This window comes from Misgurnus anguillicaudatus, chromosome 22 (assembly GCF_027580225.2).
Source record: "Misgurnus anguillicaudatus chromosome 22, ASM2758022v2, whole genome shotgun sequence".
NCBI lineage: Eukaryota > Metazoa > Chordata > Actinopteri > Cypriniformes > Cobitidae > Misgurnus > Misgurnus anguillicaudatus.
Window position 1 is genome coordinate 9308435 of NC_073358.2, and position 15810 is coordinate 9324244.

The 15810-nt window shown below is 37.6% G+C and overlaps 2 protein-coding genes across 3 annotated transcripts; one reads left to right on the forward strand and one right to left on the reverse strand.

The window, feature by feature from the left end:
• Positions 1-5: 5 nt before the first annotated feature.
• Positions 6-6268, reverse strand: coq2 (coenzyme Q2 4-hydroxybenzoate polyprenyltransferase). Its single transcript, XM_055200760.2, has 8 exons — positions 6129-6268; positions 5148-5561; positions 2742-2908; positions 2346-2467; positions 2173-2258; positions 537-670; positions 269-457; positions 6-182 (listed from the first exon to the last, which is right to left on the reverse strand). The coding sequence occupies exons 2-8, from the start codon at positions 5437-5439 to the stop codon at positions 18-20; spliced, it is 1155 nt and encodes a 384-aa protein (XP_055056735.2). The 5' UTR covers positions 5440-5561; positions 6129-6268; the 3' UTR covers positions 6-17.
• Positions 6269-7012: 744 nt separating this feature from the next.
• On the forward strand, positions 7013-15759 carry mfsd10 (major facilitator superfamily domain containing 10). Of its 2 annotated transcripts, none has more exons than XM_055200766.2 (13): positions 7013-7139; positions 8801-9038; positions 9278-9374; positions 9470-9573; positions 11553-11711; positions 12116-12304; positions 13532-13640; positions 13742-13853; positions 14336-14444; positions 14587-14677; positions 14758-14805; positions 14881-14970; positions 15110-15759. In XM_055200766.2, the coding sequence occupies exons 2-13, from the start codon at positions 8889-8891 to the stop codon at positions 15211-15213; spliced, it is 1362 nt and encodes a 453-aa protein (XP_055056741.2). In that variant the 5' UTR covers positions 7013-7139; positions 8801-8888; the 3' UTR covers positions 15214-15759. The 2 variants fall into 2 exon arrangements, with proteins under 2 accessions (XP_055056741.2, XP_055056739.2); XM_055200764.2 differs by lacking the exon at positions 7013-7139 and adding an exon at positions 7886-8144.
• The last annotated feature ends 51 nt before the right edge of the window (positions 15760-15810 follow it).

Consider the following 15810-nt stretch of genomic DNA (forward strand, 5'->3'; position numbering starts at 1 on the left):
TTACGTATACATTATTATTATTTATTCGAAATGGATTTTAGTTGCATTTCATATTGATCATCCTTTCTCTTTTTCCATAAACCCCCAGTCACTATTCCCAAGAATAAAAGCAGTCCGAGGTTTCGGTTAGAGGCGAATTTTTTCCAGCAATCCTCCGGTTTGTTGATGTCCACCGTGTAAATCTGCGATAAACGGAACAAATTGCTTATTTTTCCTCATAGTCCAATGCATACCACTTGTGCTCTTTTGTGAAAACCAAGCTTCTCACCTGATACGCGAGATGAGCGGTCACCGCAGACAACGTACAATAGTACGGTAACGTCTGGTCGGCATTCACTCCTGCTAGGATGAGTCCAGACGACATCGCAACGCTAAACCCACTCAACCACAGTTTGGTGTCCTGGCCGAACCTAAGGGCTGTCGACTTCACCCCCACTTTAAAATCGTCATCTTTGTCCTGCTCAAAAAGGGGGAAGACTTAAAAACTTGCGCATGGTTTTTGTCGGTTTTGTGTGATGAGACAACAGATGGCGTACCTGATGGGCGTAGATGGTGTCATAAATCAATGTCCACATTATACCGGAGAAATACAGCGGTAAACACACAGACCAATCACATGATCCCTTCACAGCAGCCCAACCCAGAAGAGCACCCCAATTAAAAGTAAGACCTAAAGGGAAAAAATTACAATAAAGAAATTGTTTTTTTTTAGAATATAGCAAGTCAGACTTCACGTTTAATGGTGCTGTGTGCAATTTAATATTATGTTCATGATTTGATTTGACTTGAATTGATGCCCTCCCTTGCATCCTAAGGGGGCGGAGCTAAGATGCAAGAAAAGAAACAAGGATACACTAATAAGTGAGAAGCACCCTCCAAATGGGGAACTGGGCAATCTGACATCTCGATGAGGTTTGGGGGAACGATTTGTCTCAAAGGTGGGGAGGGGTTATACACTCACCTAAAGGATTATTAGGAACACCTGTTCAATTTCTCATTAAAGCAATTATCTAATCAACCAATCACATGGCAGTTGCTTCAATGCATTTAGGGGTGTGGTCTTAGTCAAGACAATCTCCTGAGCTCCAAACTGGATGTCAGAATGGGAAAGAAAGGTGATTTATGCAATTTTAAGCGTGGCATGCTTGTTGGTGCCAGACGGCCGGTCTGAGTATTTTAAAATCTGCTCAGTTACTGGGATTTTCATGCACAACCATTTCTAGGGTTTACAAAGAATGGTGTGAAGAGGAAAAACATCCAGTATGCGGCAGTCCTGTGGGCGAATGGGCCCCGACTGATTAAAGCTGATAGAAAAGCAACTTTGACTGAAATAACCACTCGTTACAACCGAGGTATGCAGCAAAGCATTTGTGAAGCCACAACACGCACAACCTTGAGGTGGATGGGCTACAACAGCAGAAGACCCCACCAGTATACCACTCATCTCCACTACAAATAGGAAAAAAAGGCTACAATTTGCACACAGCACAAGCTCACCAAAATTGGACAGTTGAAGACTGGAAACATGTTGCCTGGTCTGATAAATCTCGATTTCCGTTGAGACTTTCAGATGGTAGAGTCAAAATTTGGTGTAAACAGAATGAGAACATGGATCCATCATGCCTTGTTACCACTGTGCAGACTGGTGGTGGTGCTGTAATGGTGTGGGGGATGTTTTCTTGGCACACTTAAGGCCCCTTAGTGCCAATTGGGCATTGTTTAAATGCCATGGCCTACCTGAGCATTGTTTCTGACCATGATCATCCCTTTATGACTATCATGTACCCTTCCTCTGATGGCTACTTCCAGCACGATAATGCATCATGTCACAAAGCTCGAATCATTTCAAATTGGTTTCTTGAACATGACAATGAGTTCACTGTACTAAAATGGCCACCACAGTCACCAGATCTCAACCCAATAGAGCATCTTTGGGATGTGCATCTCACAAATCTCCATCAACTGCAAGATGCTATCCTATCAATATGGGCCAACATTTCTAAATTAGAATTAATCTGAAGTTCTGAATTAATTTAGATTTAAGGCAGTTCTGAAGGTGAAAGGGGGTCAAACACAGTATTAGTAAGGTGTTCCTAATAATCCTTTAGGTGAGTGTATATGTACGTATTTTTAAATGACATACTGCACCTTTAAAATCAAAAGCATATTTACCTAGAACAAGCTGAGGCCAGTATGTGATTCTCTTCATGAGAGGATAGGTGACCACCAATGACAATGAGGCTGCACCGAGGGCTATGCTAAACAGAAAAAGAGTAATACATTTTTTATTACAATACCTATTATACCAAATTTCCAGAAATGTATATGAAAAACGCTGAGCATACCTATAGTAATTGAGGCAGAGCAGAACCCCCAGTGCTAAACTCAGCTGACCTCCAAGGAAAACCAGAGCCTGAAACTGCGTGACATCCCCTGACGCGATGGGCCGTGTGGCAGTCCTTGATACCTATAACAAATATGACCTCAAAACTTAGGCAGCCAATACATTGTAGTGGATTTCTGGAACTATCTATAAGCCTGCGGCTGCAAGTTCAGACGCACCTTCACAAGATTGAGCTAAAATTAACTGCAACAATCAACAGCAACCCACATTGTTACATACTAACATAATGGCTTGTGCCAATTGTTATCAGCATGCAACACAGCCTTTCATACTGTAACTTAAAATTCCCAGAGCGTTCAGTGATTTTCATAATGGTGGGAAGCCTATTCAATCTTACCTTCTTATCGAAGTCTTTATCCCACATGTCATTGATTGTGCAACCAGCTCCCCTCATAAGCAAAGCTCCTACACCAAACAGCGCCAGCATGCGAAGATCAGGGAGGCATCCAGGATCTGCAGCCAAACCAATACTCCACGCACCAGGCAGATACAGCAACCAAGTTCCTACCAAATTACAAGCAATAGAAATATTGGTAACACTTTACAATAAGGTTGTATTTGTTAACAATTAGTTAATGTGTTAGCTAACATGAACTATTAATGAACAACACTTCTACAGCATTTATTGATCTTTGTTCATGTTAATTTTGTTATTTACTAATAAATCAAATGTTAACTGTTGACATTAGTTAAGGCACCATGAACTAACGCCGGTTTCACACCGCAAGCGTAAGCAGCGCATAAGCCGTGAATGTTTTTTTCAGCGCCCATGTTAACAAGTTAGAGCATGAAATTAGATCAAGAATTTTGCATCCCGGGCTTTAGTTAATGCATGTTCTACTAATGTTTAATAAAACAACCCTATTGTAAAGTGTTACCGAAATATTTTATTGAGAACAACAAATACAATATTTCTATCTATACATTTATGCATGCAAGCTATAATTTTTTTTGTGATTAAACTTGTATATTGAAGTGGCCAGTATCGGCCGATATTTGGATTTTTTTTTTTTTTACAGTGGAGAGCATTAGAAATATTTTTATGAGAACAACAAATACAATATTTATACCTACATGTTCACGTTTACATAGATTTTGCATGCAAGCTATAACTTTTATTGATGATTTAAACCGGTATATTGAAGTAGCCGATATATCATCCAGGGTTTTTTTTACGCATTAGAAATATTTTAATGAGAAAAAAATACAATGTTTTACCCACATATTCATTTTACATACATCTATGCATGCAAGCTATACCTTTTATTAGTGATTAAACTGATATATTCAAGTGGCCCATATATCGGACGATATTGGGATTTTTTTTTTTTTTTACAGTGATGAGCATTAGAAATATTTTAATAAGAACAAAAAATACAATATTATACCTATTTATTTTACATACATTTATGCATGCAAGCTATAACTTTTATTGGTGATTTAAACCGGTATATTGAAGTAGCCGATATATCGTCCAGGGTTTTTTAAGCATTAGAAATATTTTAATGAGAAAAATATATACAATATGTTTTACCCACATATTCATTTTACATACATCTATGCATGCAAGCTATACCTTTAATCCGTGATTAAACTGATATATTCAAGTGGCCCATATTTTGATTCGTTTTGGTTGTTTTTTTACAGTGGTGAGCATTAGAAATATTTAAATGAGAACAACAAATACAATATTTATACCTACATGTTCACGTTTACATACATTTATGCATGCAAACTATAACTTTTATTGGTGATTTAAATCGGTATATTGAAGTCATCGATATATCGTCTGCTTTTGGTTTTTTTAGCATTAGAAATAGTTTAATGGGAACAATTAATAAAATATGTTTTACCTACATATTCATTTTACATACATCTATGCATGCAAGCAAGCAAGCAAGCTATACCTTTTATTTGTTATTAAACTGATATATTGAAGTAGCCCATATATCGGACGGTATTTGGATTTGTTTAGTGTGTTTTTTTACAGTGATGAGCATTAGAAATATTTCAATGAGAACAACAAATACAATATTTATACCTAAATTGTTTTTTACATACATTTATGCATGCAAGCTATACCTTTTATTAGTGATTAAACTGATATATTGAAGTGGCCGATATACCGGCGGCCGATATTTGGATTTGGGATTTTTTTTTTTACAGTGGTGAGCATTAGAAATATTTTAATGAGAACAGCAAATACAATTTATACCTACATATTCATTGTACATACATTTATGCATACGAGCTAGAACTTTTATTGGTGATTGAAACTGGTATAATGAAGTAGCCGATATATCTTCTGTCCCTTGAATTAGTTGTTTCTACTGAAAAGACACTAAGCCAATGTCTGAAAGACAGTAAAATGACCAATAATATTCACTCTTTCATGTGAAGTCTTTTTTAGACAGTACGTGAGGTGTCAGATCCGCAGTGTCATTACATTTTCCAAGTACCTAAATGCGTATATGAGTATAAATATTTTGTACAATATATGTTTATTTAGTTCCAATTTTCTTATTGTCACTCATTTACTGGAATTACATTTGCATTTTATCGGCATCATTGCTTTCTCAGTATTCGCCATAAAGCAAAACTTCATCTGTCGACCACTACATTTTATTTGTATGTTTTCCCCGGGAACCAAACCCACAGCCTTGGCATCAAAGTCATTCTCTACCAGATGAGCTACAGAAACATACAGTTAGTATTTTATAGATTTAACTTAATAAAAGCTCACCTATAGGTTTGTCCAGTCTCATTAATCTGAGGTAGGGCTGAAAGGATGCTGGAGCTGCATTAACAATCCCAGCAGGTGTGAGGCTGAAAGATCTGTTGCCAACCAGTGAGGATGACCATATACCCTGTTTGTGAGCACTGGCTTTGTTAAAAGAGGATCCGGACTGACATAGTGCTATGTTGAGGTTCTCATGGTGTCTTGTGAGATTTGAAAAGTAAGCACTGCAGAACAGTGGTAAACTCCTCTTAACTGGATGTGGGTTAAGCAGTGTCAGGAGTCTCGTGGATATCATTTTGTCGGTTGGGCTGTCATGATCAACTTTGTAAGAGATGTCAGGACTGCAGAGGAGCGAAAGGCGTCATTGTGCTCCTGCATTCATGTGCAAATGAGGGACCTCATGAGGAACAATACAACCTGACAATAATAACAAATGATGAATACAATGAACAGTATTCAGTACTGACCGGTCATGGAATTGCAATGCTGGTTATTTATATATCTTTAGAAAATTTACTACGGTAACCGTAGTTTAGCTATGGTATTTGTGGTAAAACTATACTAACTACAAATATGCCATTGTCTCACTATAGTAATCATTGTTTGACCATGACATTTGTATAGTAACCACAAATATACCATTCTTTCACATCAGTAATATTGTTTGATATCTGTATCGTAAACCATACTTCTACCCAGATACACCATGGTTCATTTTCCTATACTGTGTGGTAATATTCTTTAAGATCAATGAAACTAAATAGAAAGTATGCCTTTAAATACTGAGCCATTGGTAAATTACCTATGACATTTAAAATGTAGTACATGACTTTGATTGGCTAACCGAAGGTGTCATAGCATTCCACACAAATCGAGCATCGACAACGCATTATAAACTGAGAAATAAGAGATCAGTAGTGTAAGAATGATCTTTTACAATGTTTAAAATGAACTCGTTTTTCAAATTCACAACTTTGAACTTACATCGCTGTAACAGCTGAACACTTTCAAGTAGTCCGTACGTTGTGTTCACCGATTATGTGTTCCCCTTGAAATGATAATTTGCTGCATGGTTCCGCCTGTGAAAAAAACGGAGGCTATTTATTAATTTATTATAATATATTTTTTGTTGCAACGTTACCTTTAAATGTTCTATTGTACACTTATTTTATTCTGTAGCCTTTGCTATAACTTTGTTTATTTTATTTTGTTTTGTATTTCGTATTTTACGTCATGCCAAGATGGCATAAACGCATAGGAAAAGTTTGCAAGTAACCCAAGACAGATAGATAAGTGTTCAGTAGGCTACAAGAAATGCTTCATGTTTACCGTGTATGACCGTGTGAATCATTTTGCACACAAGCCAATCGTTCAAATTATGATCGATTATCTCCCTCTTGTGGTCTTTGGAAACTTTACAGTCAAGTTACAAGCCAAGTAAATAAACTAAAACATGAAATAATGTTGCATATTAAGGCATCGTTATTTTATTCTTATGATTTGTAGTCAGTGTTAATTTTTTAATGACAGATGATGGCCGTTTATCTAAATGTATACATTATGCTTATGATATTTTCACTCACTATTTACATTCTTCTTTATAGAACACTCAATCTTTTTACATTTAAATGTATCGTGTGGTATAACTATCTGTATCTCTTTAATAATATATGCACATCTGAACAGGCCCGGGTTGGCCATAGGGAGAACTCCCGGTGAACCGGTCTGTTTTTTGGGGGCACAAGGGCCGGTCATCATGACACCGGGTTGAAGATTGCTGTCCCTAAGCTGACAGCACCCACAGCAGCCAACCCCACCCCCCCCCCCCCCCCGCTTTTTGCCCAATGTCATTGTGCCCCCACCACGGAGTAAATCTTGCGTTCATAATCATAATTAGGGTCCATAAACATCTAAAACGTACGGACAACGCAGGACGCGCCGCTTTCTTCTGCTTTTCAAAGCGCTCGCTTGTGAACACGAAACGGCCTCTAAAAGGTAAATGTATTTTTTTATCTAAGCTATAGATGTTACAATGAATAATCTATGAATAGTTATTCTTCATCTATTTCATGCAAAACGCGTCCGTTAGCATGAAATAGATAGTCATATTAATATGATGTTTTCTCAAGGAAAATCAAAATGTTGAAAGTACATTATATATTTGTTCTTTTTGACACAAGAGGCCTACCATACATTATTTGGCAATATACAGGATCTAAGTTCTTCTAAACAGATTAAGATAAGGATTTTTATTTTTCCATCTGTTTCCCCTGAATACTTGATAAATCTTGCTTTATCAGGGTTTCCAAACTTTTTCAACCCAACAGGTAATCTCAAGACCCACCATTTATTAAAAATAGATATATAGGGGAAAACAAACACATTTGTTCCTTTTCCTTTATTTGAATAAGTTTAATTAAATAATATTAAAATACCTTATGGTAGGGCTGATATATATGGCAAAATCATAATTGTTTTAGGACTACTGTATTTGCACTGAATTGGAAATTATATTTTTGGAAAATATATTAATTGCAAGCCTGCAGAGAATATAGTGCACTATTGCAGCCTTATAAACTACTGAGGATTTAATTATATTATTTTAATATAGTCGTAAACTAAAGTGGGTCGGTCTAAGACATGAAACTCCAGGGCTGAAAATGAGTCCCACTCCATTCAAAGTAATATCGACACGTCACAGTCGCGTCGAGCCTGTTGAAATCAGACACCGCGCTTCCTGGTACTGTTTTTGCGTGTGTGAACGTGTTCGACTTTGCAGAACTTGCGCAGACCTTTCGGGGATAGACATCAAAACATCGCGAGAGCGAGTCAAAAGAACAGCCCTTGTATAACTCCCGCGATGCTTCGATGTCATACGCCGAACGCTCTGCGCAGCTCTACATAAGTCGATCAACCCTTGTGTGTGTATGTGTTCACGAGCGCGTGGGAATAGCGCATCTTCATCTCCTGTAAACACCGTTTGAACGCTGAGATTTTAAGGTAAGGTTATATTAATGTGAATGTAAATCTCAGAGTAGAACGTGGTTAAGTGGTGACTATTAAGCAAACTAGATCCAGGTAGCGCCTGGGCGGTTCTGGTTTCCTTGTATGTTTTAGAAGGAACTGACTTGTCTTAAACCTGTTTAAAATGTCATGTTCATTGAAGAAGGTTCTCGCGTAACGTAACGTTGAAATACGTAATATTAAGAAATGTGTTACATTTTAATTTACACAAACAACAAAAAATACTTAAGACAAAAAATATAATAAAAACCGGTTATTTTTAATGGAAGTCACTTTAGTAATGTTTTGCACAACCTCTTGATCTGAAGGCATATGTTTAATGTTTGCAATTATTTTGTAAAAACACGTTTAATTGTGGCAATATTTTTTCAATACAAAAAACTTTTTAAAGAAACTTTTAAATTGGATGATTCTTCAATACTTCTCCTTTTCTGTTTAAAAAGCAGTGAAGCACCTCAAGAAAGCTGCTTGATAAAGTGACTTCCATAACATTTCTAAAAACGTCATTCCCATAGGTTTGACTTTAATACTGTTTTTAAAATATGAGCAAAAATATGAGTAAACAATGAGGAAGTGATCATAAAAATTTTAACAGCAGTGTAATCTTGTTGATCTTTACCGATGTGATTCAGTTAAGCATCACTTCAGTTCAGTGAGCACATGAGTTGGTTCAAGGATCTTCTGCAGTAACAAAATCCCTGGGACAACCGGAGTGGAGAAATGGCAAGCGAGAAGACTTCAGAAGCCGAAGATGTCCGATCTTCCAGAGTCATCAGGGTGGTTTTCTTGGCTTTGCTGCTTGACCTTCTAGGTTTCACATTAATTCTTCCCCTGCTGCCTTCTATCCTGGACCATTACAGTCAAACAGGGGTGAGAAGATGATCTTTATAGAGTTATACATTGTTTATTTGTTTTAAGGTTAGCACTCTTAAAAATATGGCTGTGGGCGGGGTTTGTCAGTGTGATGTCACATTAATGAGAATCTAAACAACATGTCTAATGAGGCGGCTTTGGTTTAATGGGAACTGTAAAAGGAATGGGTGGATTTTTTTCATTGAAGGGATGTTGTGTTCACACACTGCATTTATGTCCAAATATGCATTTTACAGGACAGCGTGTATCGTTCACTACAGAGCGTAGTGGACTGGTTTAGAGGGGCTGTGGGAGTTCCAATGGAAACAAAATATAACAGCGTTCTTTTCGGAGGTAACTTCAGTATTACTGATCCTTAGGTTTTGTTAAAATTGCACAGCACGTTTGTATTGAATCTTTACATTGATTGTTTCCTCTTGATGTCTCAGGTCTGATCGGTTCGCTCTACTCTTTTCTACAATTTCTGTCATCGCCCATCACTGGGGCTCTTTCAGATGATTATGGAAGAAAACCATTGCTGCTTCTAACAACTGTGTGTATAGAGCATACCATAATATGTCTACTGTAATATGATGTATAGTACTTTGCAAAAGTCTTAGGCCTCCACCACCACCAGACTTGTTTTAGAAGTTTTAATGTCCATCCATATTTATTTTTCAATCTATTTTATTAGGATACAAACAGAAAATACAGGAAATATGTATACAAAAATGGGACCTCTCTTGGCACTAAACACATCTTGAGGGTTTTTGAGCAGAATGAAGTAAAAAGACAAATTTCTTTAAAATTAGAAATTAGGATTGAATTTTATTATGGGTTAAGAGATCCTGCAGTTTCCTGCTACTGCCCAAGTGGAAGGGGAGTTTACCCTAAAAACTTGACACATCAGTTTACATTTTATACTATACCTGTATACACATTTCCTGTATTTTCTGGATGTATTCTATTAAAGTGACTGAGGAACAATTATATATGATCAGTATAACATTGCAAAAACAATAAATCTAATTCTGGCATGGTGGCATAATGGTGCATTCACACCAGCCGCGGTAGAGGCGGCAAAAACAAGTTATTCGCTCGCAGTTGGACGCTTGAACATTTGAGTTTACTCGTTTCATTCGTGCGTGAAACTATAGTCATTAGAGTTAATAGCCATTCGCGCCGCACCTTCCATGTGTACCGCACCACCGGATGCCTAAGTGCGTCTTTCCATTGACTTAACATGTAAATCACTCATGCTTGCCGCCTCTACCGCGTCTGGTGCGAACCCTGCATGAGTTTACTCGATTCATTCGCACGTGAAAGCCCCGTGTTAAATACTAGTCATTTGAGACATTCACGCGGAAATTCATGTCATGGGAGGGGCTTCTGCATCTTCGCTGAGACCCTGCTCGCTTACTGTAATTATATCACTACTACAGAAAGGTCCTGATTGGTTAACACGGCGCGGAAATCCGCCGAAGTTCCGATTTTTCAACTCGCCCGTTTCCCGCGGCAACGCTCAATTCGCGCCAGTCACGCCGTGCCTAACGTGCATACTGCACCGCAGGATGCCTAATCGCGACTTAACATGTAAATCACTCGTGCTTGCCACCTCTACTGCGTCTGGTGTGAACCCTGCATGAGTTTACTCGCTTCATTCGTGCGTGAAAGCCCTGCGTTAAATTCTAGTCATTTAAGACATTCACGCGGAAATTCGCGTCATGGGAAATTCGCATCAACACCGCTGAGACTTCGCTCGCTTACTGTAATCACGTCACTACTACAGCAAGGTCCTGATTGGTTAACACGGCGCAGAAATCCGCAGAAGTTCAGATTTTTCAACTCGCGCGTTTCCCGCGGCAACGCTCAATTTGCGCCGTGCCTAACGCGCATACAGCACCGCAGGATGCCTAATCGTGTCTTTGCATTGACTTAACATGTAAATCACTCGTGCTTGCCGCCTCTACCGCGTCTGGTGTGAACCCTGCATGAGTTTACTCGCTTCATTCATGCGTGAAAGCCCCGCGTTAAATTCTAGTCATTTAAGACATTCACGCAGAAATTCGCGTCATGGGAAAGTCGCATCAACACCGCTGAGACTCCGCTCGCTTACTGTAATCACGTCACTACTACAGCAAGGTCCTGATTGGTTAACACAGCGTGGAAATCCGCTGAAGTTCAGATTTTTCAACTCGCGCGTTTCCCGCGGCAACGCTCAATTTGCGCCATGCCACCGCAGGATGCCTATGCGTCTTTGCATTGACTTAACATGTAAATCACTCGCGCTTGCCGCCTCTACCGCTTCTGGTGTGAACCCTGCATGAGACTTTTGCACATATGTATGAAAAAAAAATGAACATATTGGACTTTGGGTTTTGTTTGTTTGTTTGTGTCACATCTATTTGATACATCCATTATTTCAGTTATATAACTAACATAACACTGTACCGTGGATGTTTTAAAATCTATACATTTTCAGATAGATAGATAGAAAACTTATTATGAACAAATATTTCCTTGTGTTTTTAGGTGGGCCTCATGGCCTCCTACGTTCTGTGGGCTTTATCTCACAGTTTTAGCATCTTCCTCCTGTCTCGGGTAGTCGGTGGGATTTGTAAGGGTAATGTCAGTCTGTGCACTGCTGTTGTGGCTGACCTGCCCTGCCCTAAAGCAAGAAGCAAGGGAATGGTGAGTTATTTGTAACTTCAAGAGTTTACTTCAAGAGAGCTCACAGAAAAAAAATTGTCATTGTTTACTCACCCTTAAGTTCCAAAATTGTATGAATTTCTTTTTTTCTGTTGAATACAAAGGAAGATGTTTTAAAAATGTTTGTGACCAAGCAGATCTGGTGCACCATTGACTTTCATAGTATGAAAAAGTAATACTGTGGAAGTGAATGGTGCCCCTAAGCTATTCGGCTATTAACACTTTTCAATCTTAACTTGTGTTTAGCAGAACAAAGAAATTTATACAGGTTTGGATCAACTTGAGGGTGAATAAATGATGACATAATTTTACCTCTCTATACCTTTCACACATTACCTTTATTTTGTAATTTTGTTTCATAATCTATTGTTTTGTTGCACTGTCAGGCAATGATTGGTGTTGCTTTCTCTTTGGGATTCACATTGGGGCCGTTAATGGGAGCATATTTCGCTCTGAGGCTCAAAGACGGCGAGATGTTTTATCAAGGACCCGCCATGCTGGCCGTCCTGTTTTCTTTAGCAGATCTGCTTTTCATTTTCTTCACACTACCAGAGACTTTACAGAAGGACAACAAGGTGACAATATAATTCAAATTACTGATGCCTTTGGAAAAATAGTATTTTAGATTTGTAACATATGCAACCCTGTACCACAAAAGTAGCACCAGTAGCCAATAATACATTGTATAGGTCAAAATTATAAATGTTTTATGGCAAAAATCATTAGGATATTAAAGGGATAGTTCACCCAAAAATGAAAATAACATCATTAATGACTTACCCTCATGTCTCGTAAGACCTCCGTTCATTTTCGGAACACAGTTTAAGATGTTTTATATTTAGTCCGAGAGCTTGTTGACCCTTCATTGAAAATCTACGTACTGTCCATGTCCAGAAAGGTAATAAAAACATCATTAAAGTAGTCCATGTGACATTAGTGGGTCAGTTAGAATGTGTTGAAGCATCAAAAATACATTTTACAAAAATTACGACTTTAATCAGCATTGTCTTTTCTTCCATGTCTGTTGTAAAGCGCATGCGCGAGATTAAAGTCACGTGACTGCAGTGACGTGGATGACGTGTTATCCTCAGACATGTTTGCGAAGTTTTTTTTTCAAATATACAACGTGCGTCTCCTTCAGACTGTAAACGAAGCCCGGACACACACACACAAAAAAAGAACAGCTGGGGCGCACCAGATAACACGTCAGCCGCGTCATAAGTCATCCGAAGAGAAGACAATGCTGAATAAAGTAATTTTTGTTATTTTTGGACCAAATTGTATTTTCGATGCTTCAACACATTCAGACCCTCTGATGTCATATGGACTACTTTGATGATGTTTTTATTACCTTTCTGGACATGGACAGTATACCGTACGTAGATTTTCAATGAAGGTTCAACAAGCTCTCGGACTAAATATAAAACATCTTAAACTCTAACAGGTCTTACGAGTTTGGAACACATGAGGGTGAGTCCTTAATTATATTATTTTCATTTTTGGGTGAACTATCCCTTTAAGTAAAGATCATGTTCCATGAAGAAATGTAGTAATTTTCCTATTTTAAATATAAAAATAAAATGAATTATCATTATTATTTATCATTGATTCTTTGCACCGTCAGATTCCAGACTTTCAGATAGTTGTATCTCGGCCAAATATTGTCCTATCCTAACAAATCATTATCTCGAAACTTGCACGCTTACCTAAACATTTGAGTTGTAATCTTTACCTAAACAGGTTTAAATTTAGTTAAATTAGAATTGACATTATGGAAATAATTCATGTTTTATACCTCACAGGGATCATCAGGAACTCCAGGCATTCAACAATCCGGAGATCTTCTTCACCCCGCAGCACTTTTCAATTTCACTGCTGTCACAAGAACAGAGAATCCACCCTCTGAACAAAGTCAGTCCAATGTTTGAAACGGTTTTGCAGTAATACTGTATAATAAAATAGAACACGCATCACAGTATTTCTTTGTAATAGTTTATCCATTTTTCCATTAGGAATGCAAAATCTGAAAAGGCTCGGACTGGTTTATTTCACATATTTGTTTCTTTTCTCCGGGTTGGAATTCACCCTGAGTTTCTTAACACACCAGCGCTTCCAGTTTTCCAGGTACAGCTTAAATACCACAGTAAAGTACCGTAAAAAAACACAACGGCACAAAATCTTGAAATGTCCAGTGACTTTAGCAATGTTTTCTTTGCAGTGCAACTAGAGCTATAACTATAACTAAGCTACTATAACTAAAGCTGAAAATTCTGAAAATTTAAGCATTCATTACATTTCATGTAACATAAAGCTTCTCATTGTCAGTCAAAGTTAATTGATTTTAAGGTCAGGGTCATGAGGTGTGACGCACAAAGCAGCTCATAAGTTCATTTCTGTAAGACCGTAAGGAACCAGGAAGTTTAATATTTTTATTGTACATGACAAACAACAGGAATGATGGATCGGGAGCAAAGGTTGAAGTGACCCCAGCACCCACAGTAAAACACTACTGATGTACCCCTTCCATCAGTTTAGCAATAACCGAATCCCATGTAACCCCCTTATCTGTGCTTTAATAATTTCAATGCTCATGTCTTCTCTTTTAGCATGCAGCAGGGTAAAATGTTCTTTTTTATCGGCATCACCATGGCTGTGATCCAGGGAGGCTATGCCCGCAGGATCAAACCGGATCATCAGATCCAGACTGTTAGCTTGGTAAACTCTTTCATGCATTAACGAATCACAAGTCTATTAAAACAGCTATTTTTGTATGACTTTCTTGGAACTAAGACTGTGACTCGCTTAATTATTTACAACTTAAAAGACGCACAAATATTTATTTTCATTTCTATTTCAGGCGATTATATTGCTTATACCGGCCTTTCTGCTCATTGGAATAGCATGGAATTTGACACTGCTCTATTCTGGCTTGTTTTTGTACTCCTTTGGTAAGCAAGTATGCAGTTGTAATGCATTTTTAATGCAGTTTTTGCTGTATTTGTAAACATTTTATTTTATAATTTTGCAGCTGCTGCAATCGTTGTTCCTTGCCTTTCAGCGCAAGTTTCTGGGCATGGTGAGTTTTTTTGAGTATTTTTTTCTAAGAACATCATGAGATGAGATGTTTAAATTATGTGTGTTGCTGTATTAGGCTCATCTAGTCAGAAGGGAACAGTAATGGGAATCCTTCGGAGTCTTGGAGCTTTAGCCCGTGCACTGGGCCCTACTGTGGCTTCATCAGGTAAATAAGTAACCTAATAATCTAACAGTTTTAAATGCTTTTGTGGATGACTTATGTAATTATGTAAACAAATGCTTTAACCTTGCTTAAATGTCTCACCCACAAACCATAACCAGATTGTGTGTTGTTTTTTTTTCAGTGTACTGGTTGGCTGGACCAGAAGTATGCTTTATGTTGAGTTCAGCTTCCCTTATAGTGCCTCTGATTTTACTGAACAGACTGAAAAGACAAAAGGAGGAATAAGACATGGAGTCTCAGTCTGATCAGACCTCTGACACTGTTACATATATGCATTTGGCAGATGCTTGGCAGTGACTTCAATCTGTACTTTTTTTTATCGGTATGTGTGTTTTTTGGGATTCGAACCCATGACCTTTGCACTGTTAACCCAATGCTATACCAAACGAGCAACGGGAACACTTGTTAACCATCTGAAATGTGTGCAGTTTTTATGAAAACCAATAAAAGGTACTATTAGTAGAGCCTAGAATGATTATAGACCATAGATTGTAAAAAAAAGATATACAGATAAAGATATACATGTTATAGACATACATTACGGTACGATGCTTATTATGATACTTTATGAATGTTTTATGATTGTATTTTTTTAACAAAACTTTATTATCATGAAGATGTTTTACAACACTTTACTACGTTTATATAAATGTATTACTGAAATAAAAATATGGGGATGCTTGGATTAAAAATTATATATTTTTTATGACTGAATGTAACTTTTCAATCAGATTTTTTTTTAAATAAAGATGAACTTCATCACGCGAAACAGTGTTTTTTATTTATTATTAAAAATTATTTAGATTGTAATGCTAAAAGATA